This window comes from Brienomyrus brachyistius, chromosome 2, assembly GCF_023856365.1.
Source record: "Brienomyrus brachyistius isolate T26 chromosome 2, BBRACH_0.4, whole genome shotgun sequence".
Lineage (NCBI taxonomy): Eukaryota > Metazoa > Chordata > Actinopteri > Osteoglossiformes > Mormyridae > Brienomyrus > Brienomyrus brachyistius.
The window spans coordinates 8,003,833-8,020,545 of NC_064534.1; the positions used below are offsets into that span (position 1 = coordinate 8,003,833).

The 16,713-nt window shown below is 42.8% G+C and overlaps 2 protein-coding genes across 4 annotated transcripts; both read left to right on the forward strand.

Moving 5' to 3' along the window:
* Window positions 1-871: 871 nt before the first annotated feature.
* Window positions 872-2,984, forward strand: zgc:101664 (uncharacterized protein LOC450064 homolog). Its single transcript, XM_048995444.1, has one exon. It carries the CDS (start codon window positions 1,553-1,555, stop codon window positions 2,300-2,302), a length of 750 nt encoding a protein of 249 aa, XP_048851401.1. The 5' UTR covers window positions 872-1,552; the 3' UTR covers window positions 2,303-2,984.
* A 301-nt stretch (window positions 2,985-3,285) lies between these two features.
* Window positions 3,286-16,384, forward strand: LOC125720157 (phosphatidylinositol 3-kinase regulatory subunit alpha-like). Of its 3 annotated transcripts, none has more exons than XM_048995348.1 (10): window positions 3,286-3,661; window positions 9,322-9,425; window positions 10,126-10,220; window positions 10,324-10,504; window positions 10,640-10,765; window positions 10,849-10,991; window positions 13,045-13,221; window positions 13,310-13,384; window positions 14,410-14,580; window positions 14,794-16,384. In XM_048995348.1, the coding sequence occupies exons 2-10, from the start codon at window positions 9,378-9,380 to the stop codon at window positions 14,981-14,983; spliced, it is 1,206 nt and encodes a 401-aa protein (XP_048851305.1). In that variant the 5' UTR covers window positions 3,286-3,661; window positions 9,322-9,377; the 3' UTR covers window positions 14,984-16,384. The 3 variants fall into 3 exon arrangements, with proteins under 3 accessions (XP_048851305.1, XP_048851287.1, XP_048851296.1); XM_048995330.1 differs by lacking the exon at window positions 3,286-3,661 and adding an exon at window positions 6,407-6,890; XM_048995339.1 differs by lacking the exon at window positions 3,286-3,661 and adding an exon at window positions 6,413-6,998.
* Window positions 16,385-16,713: the final 329 nt, after the last annotated feature.

Here is a 16,713-nt window from a genome sequence, read left to right on the forward strand (position 1 = left end):
AACAGCAACTGCAGTGACAAAATGGACAATAGTGGTGGTTATGTTATCACATAGTGTAATTCTTTCACCTGTCTTTCAAACTATCCATCCATCCATCTTCCAACTGTTTACCCTAAGCAGTGGCAGGGGGGCCCTTGGACGCCTTTCCCAGGAAATGCAAATCATAAGGCAGGGAAAGTGTGGATAGGGTATGGCAGCTTATCATGGGGCTCATACTGCAGCCATGAGGAAATCCATGCATCAGAGACAACATGCAACCCTCTTGAAAAAAATCAGCCTGCTGATTTCCATGCTGGATTGGTGTGGGTGTCGATGGTGGAGCAGCATAGCTGTGTTGGTCGACCTGCACATGAAGCTGGCCCACCACCAATATTTTATTAATGATGCTGGTCCACCAGCCTCAAAATACAACATATGCTGGTATATCATGCTGGCTATGCTAGTAACCAGCTATGCTGTTTACTTTTTTCAGCAGGTTAACACCACACATATACAGAACAGGGGATCAAAAGTTCAGACTTGCATATGTTAAGTAGTCATGCTGCCCTAATACTAAAAATGTATATAGTCTTATATTATTTGATAAATGTAGACATTGGTGTAATAAATAAACGACATCCCGCGTATATTGGCTTAGCTCAACTGGATGCCTGTGTCAAACTAAACAAGCCATTTAAGATATATTGTATACAATCACCGCAAACGCGCAAATATATATTTTATCATAGCTGTTATGTGTTTCTAAGATTTCTAATTTCATTGTGATACTGTTCCCCGGATAGACAACGCACCAGTGACACCATAAGGTCAGAACAGACCTTTTACTCAAAATGGGAAAATGCCACCGGAAGTGCTCGTCCCTGTTGAAACTCACCCGGAAGTAATCACTCTCGCGGTACCGTGCATTTTGTTTACGTCTAGCAACCGGTCGCTTGTGACTCTCCGTTTGGCCGACGTGCCGATTCTGTCCCCTGATTAAGGGATCTGCATACACACGCTGCTTCGCCGTTGGCTTGAATGATACTGGATTTTAAAAAGAACTTTTAATCTCTGAAAAAACTCCGAAAATAGATTTACGTATTCCGGCATTTAGTTGTTAATTGTTGTTATTGTTATTTGTTGTTGTTGTTAAAATCATCAGAGTGATAATCATGGCGCAAATTTAGCGGCGCAAAGCTGAATGCCCAAATCATGTTTAAGTTTAACGATTAAGTATTAGCCATGAGCAAGAGCGCTAGCAGCCCGTATTTGTTTATAAACAAGTTATTTTATTTTAATTGCATGTGTCTTGCTTGTTATCGTAATACGTTGAATACTAAAGTGTGTTATGAATTGTAAACGATTGGATGGACAACTTGTAGGAATGTAGCACGCCACCAGGAGGCGCCTTTGCAGCGGTTTGTAAAGCGTGTGATGCCGGATGCTCTGAAACCGTATCCTGAACTGAGCTCAGTCTGCTTAGAAACTAGCAGCTTCACTGCCCAAAATAAAACGGCTGTGTGTCTTGTGAGGATGTGGATGTGAGAGTGTTTAACTGCAGATTGTTATTAATATGGATGTTGTGCTGCATTACAAAGATCATAATGGGATTTTGTGTAACCTGGTGAGCAGAGCAGAAGGAGCTCTTGAGCACTTCCCACGCCGTGCTATTCCAGCATTTACTCCGTGGTTTCCATCTGGATATGACAAGTCATTACCATTAAAGCCACAAAGGGACCCACCTGTAATTTCTGTGGAAGACCTCAAAGAGGTCAAGGGCTGTTTGCAGCAGTCGGAGCCTCTGGTGGCTTCCAGAATCCCTGAAGCTGCCAAGGACTTGAAGGACTTCCCTCCCACTCACTTGGAAGGTTTGCTGGTTCGACCATGGTTGTCTGCTGAGCACATAAACTCCATACATGGCCAGAAGACACCCTCAAGTGGGAAAGCAAAGCCGAGGAGATCGTGGAGTGTTTTCTGCCATGGGAGTGCATTCAACAAGAACATCCAGCCATTCTCCAAGCAGTTTCAGGAGGTTGTAGAACGTTGTCATCTCCACTTGCTTCAGCGGGCCAAGTGGATCATCCGGGAGCTCAACTGTGTTACAAGCAGTCTCGAACACGTCTGGACAATGTTGATTCGGTCCATGAGGCAGTCCAAGCTCCCAACTTGCAACGTCAACATCCAGAGAGACTTGGGCCAGATATGGGTGTTTTGTGATGTTTTATATAGTGAATGTGTTGGACAGTTTCTCATACGTCAGTGTCAGCTGGCTGGACAGATCAGTTTATCCGTTCACAAGCAAGGGGAAGTTTTTAGCATGTGAATATATGTGGTGGACTTATGAATTTGCTTTTTAAGCTTAGTGTTTACAAATTGATTTTAATTGAACTTCTGTGAAAGCTTATTGTATTTGTTTTATAAAACACTCGCAATTCATAGTGTGGTTTAGTGTGCGGTAGTGCAATTTGGTGTACAAGTGCATTTTCCACATTTGATTCATTTGTAAATCAGCAGGTCTTTTTAATGACTGCTTTGCTTCTTTGAGTAGTCACATATCTTATTAAGATCTTGGGTGACTAACTATTCTTTCATTTTGAATCAAAAATCCACAATCCACGTTTAATTTTAGACCTTCATTTGTCTAATTTACTAATTATAGCATGAAGGTGCTTTAATGCTCAGCCCCGAAATTACACTGAGCAAAGAGCGTCATATTTATGAACTTATATTTATAAATATTTTAAAAACTATTATAAAAATAAAAAATAGACTATAATAACAAACACTGGAGTCCAAATCTGGTGAGTTGAGCACCTCTCCTGGAGAGCTGCAGCGGTAGCATGCAGCAGATGTCTCATTTCACAGGGAGATGCTTTCCTGACATGAAGCAAAGTTTCGTCTTACCACAGAACTGCAGCATTTCACTATGAGATGATGGTAGATGCCTTTTGATACAAGAATGGACTTCGCCTTGATCTGTTCATTAAAGAAACATGAACTGTTTAGTCAGAAGCCTATTTCACATAACAGAAATGTGCATGGAAGCACAAATATCAAACGAAGTGTTTAAAATAAATAGTGCTGGTTTCTCACCCACGCAAAAGAAAACATGGTCACCAGTCATGACATCACCGGTGTATAATTAAACTTTGTTCTAAATGGGAAGCATGCTTTGTCTTGCACAGTGCAAAGGTTGTGGTTTGTGAATAAAAAAGCATGTAGGCTCACCGAGCGAAGCCGAGGACTAGTCTCAGTCGTCAAAGTGCTGGTCACGTGGGCCCAAAACAGGATCTCTGTGGTTGATAGGAACTAAAACGAGCCTCCGAAGTTATCTTGTACATCTACAGCCAATCAGCTACAAGTATCTTCTGTACTTTCAGACCTTTTCTTGGCCGGTCTATTGGCGTCTAAAAGCAGCAGCATGCAATACGCTATATAACTTTGCCTTCTGCCATGCCTTAGTGCACGTTACCTGCAGCTAGAACTTTATGATTGTAAACTGTTCCAAGGTGTGTGTGAATCCAGAGGACCACCAGAAAACACAGGGTCACTGCTTGTTAGCTTCACCACCCAGTAGCAGCTCTCTCTAGTCGACTGTGAACACGTCTACGGATGTTCCAAGGACCCAGCCTCCTGAAGACATCTTCAGCTCTATGGTAGCTGCGCAGCTTGGTCATAAAAGGTCAGATTCTTGTATTTGTCTGCATAGCAAGTGTGGTCATTTAATATTAAGAGATATGAGGAATCATATGGGACGGAAGGAAAAGTTAACTGATTGGTTGTGTTTTTATCTGTAGTTGTTGCCTGATGTTCCGAAACACACACAGTACAGTTTTCAGTCACTAGCAAATGGAATTGAGTTATACTGCTGTGGGTATTTTATTTACTTCATAAATCATTAAAATTTGATCCTAAATGGGGAAAAAAGTAATGACCATTCTCAGATTTGCTGATCTGCATCAACAGCAGGGGGTGCTGCATGCGATCGCTCAACACTTCAATGACGGCAGATTGGTTTTTCTTGAACGGGGCATCAGATCATTGTGATCTAAGCTATACAGCATTAGCATTATCATTCATTGATGTCGATATGGTTTTGTGACATTTTTTGATCTGCCTTTTTTCTGTCTGATGTCTATCAAGTCTGAAATACAGATTGAAATGAGAAAACCTGTGAGTTAGTTGCACTAATACCGACAATTCACAATAAGCTGTTTAGCAACAGTTACTGTAAAAGAAGAGGTTTATAGTTGGCCACACATCATTGCTGGACCATCTCTGGCTGAGCCAATTATTAGAGGCTCAAGTGGGAATGGGGTTCATTTAAAAACAAAAAAAAATCTGATTTTTCATTGTGACAATATGCTCATATCTAAAGGGGTGTGTAGTACATTGAAAAACATATATACAGTACTGTGTTAGTCTTAGGCAGTCATGAGAAGTATTTAAAGCTATCTGGGTAGTAAGTGTATATTTTTTCAAAATGAAAAACAATTTAATATTAGAACACACACAAATTATGAGTAAAACAATACTGGCTAAGAGGAATTCCTTCTGTTCTCCAAAAAAGCTATATGAACACCGCTGTAGTTCCCAAACCTCTCCTCAGGGGCACCTCAGCCATTTCATCCATCCATCCATTTTCCAAACCGCTTATCCTACTGGGTTGTGGGGGGTCTGGAGCCTATCCCGGAAGCAATGGGCACAAGGCAGGGAACAACCCAGGATGGGGGGCCAGCCCATCGCAGGACACACTCACACATGCACACCTACAGGCAATTTAGCAAGTCCAATTAGCCTCAGCATGTCTTTGGACTGTGGGGGGGAAACCAGAGCACCCGGAGGAAACCCCACGACGACTTGGGGAGAACATGCAAACTCCACATACATGTGACCCAGGCGGAGACTTGAACCTGGGTCCCAGAGATGTGAGGCGACAGTGCTAACCACTGCACCACCATGCCGCCCCCCAGCCATTTCCTGTGTTTGTTAAATTTCCACCAGCTTACTTAATTCATTAATGGAACTAGTTATAAAAAGTCACTAAGAGGTGTCATAGTGTCGAGACAAAAAATACACGGGCATATTGACTGAAGATCATCTGACATAGTGCTATATGTGTGTGTATGTATGTATGTGTGTATGTATGTATGTATGTATATATATATATATATAGATTCATGTACGGCTTATACATACGATAGCACACTGTTGTATAATTTCACACTACTGAGCCACATGTGCGGTGGGTCTCGATGCCCTGTGTCGTGACACAGTACACCCACGGCCATCAGAATTATCTGTCATTTGTGGCTGTTGCTTTGTAGCACATGGGGTTGCTCTCATTTTCATCCCGCTTCAGCAACTCCTGGCCACCCGACACCCTGTCGGTGATCCATGGTTTTTCCCCCCTCAGACGACTCTCAGTAGGTACTCAGCATGGCTGACCCCCCCCCCACAAGCCTTGCTGTTTCGGGGGGGCTCTCATCCAGTGGTCTGACCATAATGATTTGGCCCTTGTCTGTCACTCAGATCTTATTCCCTTTCTATTTCTTCTGCATTCAATATGTCAACAAGTACCAAATGTTAGTTTGCCGTCTGTTATATGCCAGACCTTGACAGGCACTGTTTTTACAAGATGGTCAACATTACTTGCTTCAGGTGGTGGTCATTATATTTTGGATAAGTATTTTTTTTTGTTATGTGTTAAATGTGGTATTAGTCATATGATGGAAAATGTATCATTTCCCGTTAACAGGACGTGATGTTCTTTGAAGGTCCTTGCCTTCTTCTGTGGTTGGCGAGCATATTTCCGGCTCTTGGTGAATTTTAGAACTGCCGCTGAAGTAGACCTGTTCATTTTGGTACTTTCATTTTGTGATATGCGTGCATATCACAAGATGTCGAATCTACACGTAGAGTTTAAAAAAAAAGCAAGTGGTGTAGGAATTTTGGGCTCTCAACGAAGTGCCCCTATCGAGAATACAAGAAGGAAATGTTTCTGGAATATTTCTGGGAATTTGAAACCCTTAACGCTTACTACTGTGAGTCTGTGTTAACATGCCTTAGGCAGTCATAAGAAGTATTTATTTTGAATGCATGGTATGGCTAGGTGACATGCATTTATCAGTTTCCAAAAAAAATAGCGTTATACCCTTTTCAAAGTGCTGGTTAGGGCAGACCCATTGAGACAGCCCTGTTGGAGTCCTTTGAATGTATCTGACGGCCGGGCAGGTTCAGAAGCGGCCCGTCAAGAACTGGCTTTGTGTAAGCCGAGCTCCACATGCTGAATCAGGAGTGGCCCGATGGCTACACCTGCTGGATGCAGCAGGACCATCAGCACTTGCACCGTACGGGATAGATGGAGGAGACGAGGCACAATAATGTTTTCACTCTGCTAAAGGGTATTCAGGCTGTTCATTTTCACACTGCCGCTCCTCCCCTCGCGAGCAGCGTGTGTATTCATTTGGCAGAACACAGCCCGCGTGTGGTTTAAGATTAGGCACCATCGAGAGACAAAGGGAACGGGGGAGGGGGAGGCACAGGATAGAGAGAGAGAGAGAGAGAGAGCGCGAGAGTATGCTTTTCAGATGACATCATCGCTCAGAGGACATGAAAGATGCAGCAGTGAGGCAGGAGTAGTCTGGTGATAAAGCTGATGCCTGATTGGTCAAAGTGTGTGATGTAATGCGTTACCAAGCTGTCCTCTGAAGCTTTTAAAATTATTTTCCAAACCCCCATTCAGCGAGGCATCAGAGAGGCTGGTATTTCAGGAAACAGATTTTGTGCTCATTTGACAAGCTCAGTGCATAACACTGTTCTGAAGATGGAAGATTTGGAAGCAAAGAGCAGGAGATCTGAGTGTGGATTTGTGGAAGATATACTTTTTTACATAGAGATGGACCCACCAGGTAACACTGCAGCTGAGCTATACCACTGAGAGCCAGTCAACATTAAGGCTTTGACTTGACAGTTCAGTCGAAGCCTCTTTGTCATCTCCTACTAATGATTTCTAATAGGTAGGTTTGGTACGTGAGTGTGTGTGTGTCTCTGTGTGTGTCTTTGACATGCAATTTTCCTTCACACTTCTTCATGCAAGCAGCAGTGTGGTAATTCTGTGGTTTTGTATGTCCGTGCATGAACTGTGTGTGTGTGCGTGCGCAAGAAGTGCTTGCTCCATGATGCATGTGATTTTAGCACCTGACGGCTAGGTGCAGCCGATTGAACTAAACTGCTGTTTGGGCTGCAAACTATACACTTGTGTGACAAATGAATTACGAGGGAAAATGTGCACAGTTTCTCATTTCGGTCTCCTGGTCCAGACAGCACTTGGAACCTTCAATCTGTAGTATGTTTGTGGGGGGCATTAATTAGTCACTCATAAAAGCGGCGAGAAATAGAAAAAAAATGCGTCACAATATGAGGATGAGGTTGTCCTGTCATAAATCTGGAAAAATTAAAACCCACTGTTTACGGAGTTGTATGATGCCACTGTTATTAATAGTCGCTGGGGTAGAAACTGTACTTCCTTTTTGAAATGCAGTCCATTCACAACAGACTGCTTGTCAGATACAGCTATTCTTTGGGTTGCTAAAGATTCATTACTTTTGAAATTTGAGGGATACGAAGAAGAAAACTTGCACTGTTCCATGCAGTGCATTTCCCTATGACTTGGTCCATTCTGTGCAGTGCAGTCCTGGTGACATGCTCCATTCCTTCCAGTGCTGTCCCACTGCCTTGCTCCATTCTGTGCAGTGACGTATTTCTGTTTCGCTCCATTCCATGCAGTGCCGTCCTTCTGCTTTGCTTCATTCCATGCAGTGATGTCTGTTTGGCTTAATCCTTTCCCTACAGTGCTGTTGATTTGCTTCTGTCCATTCCGTGCAGTGTGGTCATTCTGCCTCTCTCCATTCTGTGCAGTGTGGTTGTTCTTCTCCTCTTCATTCTATGTAGTGTAGCCGTTATGCTTCTCCTCATTCTGTGCAGTGCAGTCGTTCTGCTTCTCTCCATTCCGTGCAATGCCGTTGTTCTGCTTCTTTCCATTCCATGCAGTGCGGTCATTCTCCATTTTGTACAGTGCATACGTTCGGCTTCTCTCCATTTCGTGCAGTGTGGTCGTTTTGCTTCTCCCCATTCCGTGCAGTGCGGTCATTGTGATTTTCTCGATTCCGTGCAGTGGATAAATTTTGCTTCTCTCCATTTCGTGCAGTGCGGTCATTCTGCTTCTCCCCATTCCATGCAGTGCGGTCATTGTGCATTTCTGGATTCCATGCAGTGCCATCGTTCTGCTTATTTTCATTTTGTGCAGTGCGGTCATTTTACTTTTCTCCATTACATGCAGTGCGGTCATTGTGTGCCTCTTCATTTTGTGCAGTGCAGTAATTCTGCTTCTCTTCATTCCATGCAGTGCGGTCATTCTACTTCTATCCATTCTATGCGGTGCCATCTCTTTGACTCACTTCTATGCTGTGTGGTTGCTCTCCATCTCTCCATTCCATGCAGCGCGATTATTCTTATTTGCTCCATTCTGTACAGTGCCATTGTCTTGCTTCTCTGCATCCTGTTTAGTGATTGTACAGTGACTATCCATTCCATGCAGTGCCGTTGGTCTACTTTGCTCCATTCTGTGCATCCATTTCTTTTGCTTTGTTATGTTCAATACCGTCCCTCTGCCTTAGTCCATTCTATACAGTATCATCTCTTAGTTTTATTTGATTCCATGTAGTGTCATCCCTCTGACTTATTCCATTGCATGCAGTGATATGCCTCTGACTTGCAGTATTCTGTGCAGTGCCATTCCAATGACTCTCTCAATTCCACATCTATCCTTCTGTTTCACTCCATTGCGTGCAGTGCCATTACTCTGACTGACTCCATTCCTTGTTTAGTGTATTCTTTTCCCTGCTTGTGCTGGAAAGTCATACAGAAGAAAAGTGGGACGGATTTGATCTGGCATGCCAGTGCCAAGTTTTTTTTCCTGGTTTTGTGTTGAAAATATTTCTCTTTGTCAGCAGTTGTATCAGGAGCAAGAGGCTGCCAAGGGAATTTCACTCTCTAGCTGGATCGCATGGTTTTGACAGGATTTGGGTCACAAAGCACCGATCACTGAGATTCTTTAAGCACAGGGACTGGAGACATTTATATTATGCACTGACTATAGTTTCCCTCATTTATATAGTGCACTTGTATGTCCTAGTAATTGGGAAATATGACAAATGTTTCTGAATGGCACGGCGACTGGGTGTCACGCGTGCTACGTGTAATGCACCTGATCAATACGTGTAACTGTTCCACTCATCATACGTGAACTAATGGAAGCTGATCATTCTCTCATCTGCACAGATTTGCAGCCTAAATTATTGAAGTCCACGTCAGTCACAAGCAACAGTGCAAGCAACATGACTCTGCAGGACTCAGAGTGGTACTGGGGAGATATTTCCAGGCAAGTCCTGTTTTCTGTTTTCTCAATCAAGATATTCAGCCAGTCTCCTTTCGACCAGGAAGGGCAGCCGTTCCTCGCTTTGTCCTTAACTGCAAACCGTGCTTTGGGTCGCTATTTATTTTATCTGATACGCAATGGTGACAGTTAGTCAGCCTGGTGATATTTTTCTGCTGTACATTTACATAATCGTAATGCTACCAATATCTTATCTGATGGTGGCTTTTATTTTGTCATGATGCTCTTATTAAATCTATATTCCTGAAAACATCGCTCAAATGTAAAATTTGAAGCATTTGTATATGCGGTGCAGTGAAAATGGAGGAAGGACTTAGGACGGACAGTGGGAATAGTGTGAAGTGATGTAACGTTTAGTTTAATGGAGCCAGAAAACAGATTTTTAATGTATTTATTTTTGCTGTTGTATCAGCATATATTGTTGTTTAAAAATATAAAATACCGACTCATATCCAGGAAGATCTTATGTCAATGTGCATCTGCGACATGTTGAGCGCAGATTGAACAGTACGATATGACTGTGGAGAAGCATTACATGGGAAATTTCTGGTGGTAATAAGGTTACGTTGAAGTTCATCTTCAGCCATTTTCTAAATGGCCTCATCCTGCATGGTTAATGATAAAGGAAATATTTTAATTACTAATGTAAGTAATCGTTAAGGGCTAAAATATTCCTCCTATGCAGGGAGGAGGTGAACGAAAAGCTGAGGGACACGGCAGACGGGACGTTTCTGGTCCGAGACGCCTCCACGAAGATGCAAGGAGACTACACTCTGACCCTGAGGTCTGGTCCATATGTCCCTCTTTCTCTACCAGTTCATTTGAGGGCAATATCCCAGTCAGAGTCATGAACTAAAGAAGCCACCCTTCAATGCTTTTGTTCACAGGAAAGGGGGTAACAACAAACTGATTAAAATATTCCACCGCGATGGGAAGTATGGCTTCTCAGAACCACTGACCTTCAGCTCTGTGGTGGAGCTTGTCAACCACTATAAGAATGATTCCTTGGCCCAGTACAACCCCAAACTGGATGTAAAACTGCAGTTTCCAGTATCCAGGTACCAGCAGGTGAGCTGTTCTCTTTGCTCTCTGCTCCCCATATACTCCCTAAATACCTACATTTGCCATATGAAAAATTTCCAGTGTATTTGTTGGTCGGGGTATGACAAGCTTGTATTGGTCATCTCCCATTGGCTCGTGCAGGATCAAGTTGTTAAGGAAGACAGCATAGAAGCAGTGGGCAATAAGCTATGCGAGTACCACGACCTGTACCAGTCGAAGAACAAGGAGTACGACGGACTTTATGAAGAGTACACCAGAACATCACAGGTGAGTGTTACCACCTGCTGAACACGCAAATCAGCGCCTTTCACTTTTTAATGTAGGCTAACCAGGAATCTGTACTTTACCAGGAGATTCAGATGAAGAGGACAGCCATCGAGGCCTTCAGTGAAACAATCAAGATATTTGAAGAGCAATGCCAGACACAAGAGCGGTACAGCAAGGAGTACGTGGATAGATACAGGAGGGAGGGCAATGAGAAGGAGATACAGAGGTAAGCACCACTAAGCCTTTCCAACAAATCTGATCATGTTTGTAATCTGCTGCTCGTGGCACAATTTGCTTATGGTGAGGTTTTCCAATCTAGTCCTCAGGGGTCATATGGCTTGTGGTAAAAAAAAATCTTCTGGGAATTGTAAATATTTAAATATTAAAATTAAACTTTCTATTTTCCCGAACCCTTACCTTCTCGTCTCCGTCACTCCTCGCTGTCGCAGGGGCCTGGGTACTGACGTTCTTTCTGCGTGACGCTGGACGAGCTGTTGCTAAAGCTTCCACAGCCGAGGTTATTATTGAAGTTCGACCAATTTAGCGTCGACATTTGTATCGGAAGAGACTTAAGGTCAGCCTGCGGTTCTGCAAATGTCTATTTGGGAGTCTGAGTTGCAGGTGTGTAGCAGGGGGCCAGCTTGGTGCCTTTGCGAATTACGGGGGCATGACGACCACTCTACTGTGCTGTCATAGAAGCAAAAGTAAACACGCTTTCTTCACGGCTGCCTGTGGGGGCTTTTATTTTGAATAAAAGGACCTAAATGACAGAAGAACTTTGAAGGGGCAAATCCCCCCCAAATTCCCCTGGGGGGATTTTCTGACTAGTGCTTTTACTCCCGGTAAGACCTGCCAAAGGCTCCTTTCTTAGCGTCTGCTGCCTGAATGCACATCTCACTCCATGTGCTGTACATCCCTTAAGCAGTGTCACTTAGTGGTCTGCTGGCCCACTGCTTGATTTTTTATGCACTGTCATGCGTAGTTATCCAGTGAAAGTGACTGTACTTTGGTCAATACTTCTCCTCTAGCATTCAGTATTTAGATTGTCTGCGTCTTTTGTTGACTTGTGGGCTTGTTGCTAAGGGAACAAAGCCTTTCTGTTTGGTTGTGGAGGCAAGGATGTGACATCAGGAGGGGTTTATGTCACGAAGGGGCATGAACTCGTCACTCACTGGAAGCTCAGTCTGGCAGCTCTTGCACCTGGTTGGCTCCTAGACAGTTGCATGCCTGTGATGCAACTGTCCACTTCATTTGTATGTCATTTTGGATAGAACAGTCGGCTAAATAAAAATAACTGCCAGTGTAAACCCATAGACAGACTGTGATCTAATTCTAATTCAATGAAGTCTGTTATGTAGCTTAACATACGGCTAAAAAAGATTTCTGTTAATTGTTTTCAAACTAGATTTGAACTCATTTTAATTCCAGTTTGTGCCATAAATGTTCATGGTGTGTGGAGTAGTGCAGGTATGATATTTGTGAAGTAGCTGTCCATTTTGTACATTTTCATTTCCAGTACATTTCCTGGAATAGCTATGAAAAAGCTTTAAAAAGACAGGTAGTTAAGCAAACGTTTTCTGTCATATTTTAGTGTCTTTATAGAGAAATGCCGTGAATAGAGACTCATTTTGCCTCCCTCTGCAGGGTTACTGAGATCACAGGGAGAAATGACATAACAGGGAATGAGATGGAAATTTACAGTATTTCCAATTAACAGCTGCAAGCCACAATCTGTACTTGGCCAAATTGAGTCATTTCGTTCAATTGAGTGGTCAGGGACTGCAATTTCCCAGAACAACTGGGTGTGTGTGAACATGAAATTTTGTCTCTGGCATTTTGGGAATGTATAATCTTTAAGGATGGAGAAATATGCCAATAATGCTGTTGGCAACGTTGCTGGGAAATGCACTCGGTCATGTGGTTCAGAGGGAAAAATGCTGTTGGGTGAATCAAGACGTGATGTAATAGCAGAGCTAGATGATGCAACCCACGCAATCCACCTGCAATACGGTACTTAGGGCTCTGAAGACACAGCGCTTGCTATGTTGAAGGGTTGTTACCAATTTGGGCTGTGTGTCAGACCCGCATTCTGCCCCAAAACAAACCTCATTGGCTTTATAATAATAAAAGCATTAAGCAACATATTTCAATCACAGCTTGGCCGAACAAAACTGAAGATCAGTTGAGGTGATACCAAAGCCGCACCCTCTTCCTCAGCTCTTTAGAAAGATCTACCTGAATGTTTCCCATTAGCAAGGTGTCCTCTTTACTCTTCCTAGGATCATGGAGAACTATGAAAAGCTGAAGTCGAGAATAAGCGAGATAGTGGACAGCAAGAATCGGCTTGAGGAAGAGCTGAAGAGGCAGGCGGCTGAGTACCGGGAGATCGACAAGCGAATGAACAGCATCAAGCCGGACCTGATCCAGCTCCGCAAGACCAGAGACCAATACCTGATGTGAGCTCCTCGGCCTGCAGTCCGCCCTGCTCACGTCGGCAGCGGTGCTGGATGGCTGGGGCTAAACAGTGTGATCTCCATTCCACAGGTGGCTGACGCAGAAGGGTGTTCGGCAGAAGAAGATCAACGAGTGGCTGAAACTGGACAATGAGAGCACAGAGAAGTAAGGGAGCGTCTCATGCCGTGCTCCCCTGTGGAGGGCCGAGCAGATTAGCCAGTTTCTCTTTATGATTCCGTCAAAAATAAACAAGGAGTCGCATATACTCTCCAGTAATAACTGAAGAGCAATGTAACAATGTATTATGTAATAATGCCACATCACGTAATAATTCAACGAAATGAAACAAATTTGCATCACAGAATAAGTGCATAGCGACGCATTATGTAACAACACCGTATGTAATGACAAAATGTAACAAATTTATACATTATAATTTTATATTGCAACATTATTACATTTCCCATTGTAATCTATTTTGAGTGATTGCTGTGTCTCTGTGACAGAATAGCGGGAACAAGTTCGAATAAAGAATGACAGAAAATAACTAGTTGGTCAGATCTCTCGTTCATTTATGAATGAGGATACGAAGTACTTTATTTACAAAGGCTTTTGAGAAACATTCATTTATCAATGAATGATCTTAAGTACGAGATAACAAACTACTCGGCGTCGCAAAGTTTTTAGGATACATACCCTTGACAATTTAGCTAAATTTGCCTAACTAATAAGAATTTGTTATGTTTTGTTGAGTTATTACATAATGCAGCATTATTACATAATCCGTTGTTACATGGTGTGACAACGTGATACGTAATAACACGAAATTATGTATAATGCTTTGTTACAAGCAAACTTCTAAAACTCATTCAGTCCACAGGACACGTTTTCGAGAAAATCCCAGTAGACATAGTGAGATTTGGAATTTTTTTTCAAAGGTCATAGTTGGATTAGATGACAACTGAGTGAGTTTTGGTTTGCAATACGGTAGCATGATGATGAGGAAGCCTGGCTTTAGGTCTCACCTCAAAAACAAGAAAAAAAATGGACTGAGTGAGTTTTCGAAATTTGTTTTTAAATTATTGTCATGGAATTCATTTAGACTTACAGTACAGTTTTGACTCTTTGATCATCCTGGTGTATTGGTTCACTCTGGCTAAGTGGTGCTGATTTTTTTTTTCACCCTGCAGCCCATACTCAGTGGTGGATGAGGAGGAAGACCTTCCACATCATGATGAGCATACCTGGAGGCTTGGCAACATCAACCGCACTCAGGCTGAGGCACTGCTGTGTGGAAAGAGGGATGGCACGTTCCTGGTGCGGGACAGTAGCAAGGCAGGATGCTACGCTTGCAGTGTTGTGTACGTAACACATTCTAACACCAAAAAGCTCTCTTACAACCACCCAGAGCGGCACTTTTACCTCCTATTACATGTGAGACCTTTACTTTCTTAGGTCTCTAGAATGCATATGATGTTTGAATCACACACTACATACTTGTCATAGAAAATTTGGGTGGTGATTTTTGTAGATGTGACGGGATTATGAATTGATTTTTCCTTTTTCTCACTCAGGGCGGATGGTGAGGTGAAGCACTGCGTCATCAACAAGACCCCCACGGGGTATGGCTTCGCCGAGCCCTACAACCTGTATGGCTCACTAAAGGAACTGGTGCTTCACTACCAACAGACCTCGTTGGTCCAGCATAACGACTCTCTGAATGTGACCCTGGCCCACCCGGTGCATGCACACCAGCGGCGCTGAGCACCTGCTGAGACACCCTGGAGTGAGCAAAAGTCGATCGCCCCTTGGTGGGAACATGGAGATGATACCATGCTGGAAAGGATTTCCCAAGAGTCTCGTCCTCCTGCTCAGAGACTTCCATGAAACGTTCTCAAAAATCAAGAAAAAAAATTCAAAGAACAGAGGAGATTCTGGGTAAGGTGGCATGGTGCTGTGGACGCAGGTGACGTCATCTTGTGCTTTTGAGAAGAAGCTCAGGTATCCCTGAAATGTCAGGCGTCTGGAGGTTCTTCGCATCGGTGCTTGTTTACAGCTTTCCATAGTGTGACCAGTTGGAATGTCGAATGCTGGTGATATGTGCAGCTTCTACAGCCCCTAATTGTGTGTGCGTGTGTGTGCGCGTGTGTGCATGCATGTGACAGAGGGACACGCCCGGTTTAAAGAGCTGTTCGTTATGGCAGGAGTCTGTATATTTAGCTACACACACACACACACACACACACACACACACACACATATATATATAATAAATGGACCGACTGAGAAATGTAGCAAGATTGCACTTTTTTCCACAGAATGTTTGAGTGTACCTTGGTTTTCAAATTAAGTATTACAGAAGTATTGCAGATGATACTTTTTCTGTTATAGTGCAAACCCTGCCTGCTATCAGTAACGGAAATAAACATCAAAAGAAGTAGGACTTGCATCAGTGCTCGTCTTTTCGGTTCAATGCCACTTTTTCGCTATGCAGTGTTGTATCATAACTTGAGAGCCCTTTTATTTTGCATATGGATATATATGTATACACAGAATTTGTACTTGTTTTCTCGTACTGTTAGTGTTCAGGTCTGTATGTTAAGTGACACGCTGTTAATATATTGATCGTACACTTTTAAATGGGGGGGGAGGGGGGGTTGTGTAACTATCTGGGTCATTAGTACACTGTACAAAATGAGAATCATTTTTTCTCTATTTATGTTTGTTATTGTTTCGCTCCTCATTTGAAAAGTGTTCGACTTACACATTTAGGCTTTTCTTTGCCACAGAAAGCGGTACATTGGCATATTGAATGATGGCGAATGTCATAATCAGCTGGGTGCACGGTCACCACATCCTGCCGTCTGCATGCTCGCTATCCCGTCTCAGTGGGGACATTGCTACACTCCAAACTGTCTTCTGATTTGTGACCACTGTGGAAAGTCGAAGATGCTTTTCGGGAAGTTTTGAACAGTAGATGAAGCTGTAATTGTCATCCCCGCTTCGTGTTTTTTTTTCTGTATCAGAAAATTCTACTTCAGCATTTAAACGGATGAAACAGCTCATATCATTTGTTCTTCATTTTCGTCCTGAATTCCATGCTATGCCTATAATTGTCGATACTGAAACTTGGAGAAAATAAAGTTTGGAAAACATGTAATTAAAGCATAAGCTGTTATTGTTCCATTGTTTTCTCTTATTTCCATTTGAAGTCTGTTCGCAGTTGATGTTCGCTCATTACCGTCATAGTATTTTTGCCACTGTCAATAAAATGTCACAGCACTTTCATAAGATGTGTACTTACAACACATAGCTTTTTAGCATCTAAATTTTTTATAACATTATAATATTGCAACTACCTAATAAAAAGACAAAACTATGTATCAGCAAGATTAACACCCCAATATACACACTGAAATAAGTAAATAAATACATAGGGCTTCTGCAGAAAGCTACCTGCAATCTGAGTTACTGTTACCTGTGTTTAAGTAGCT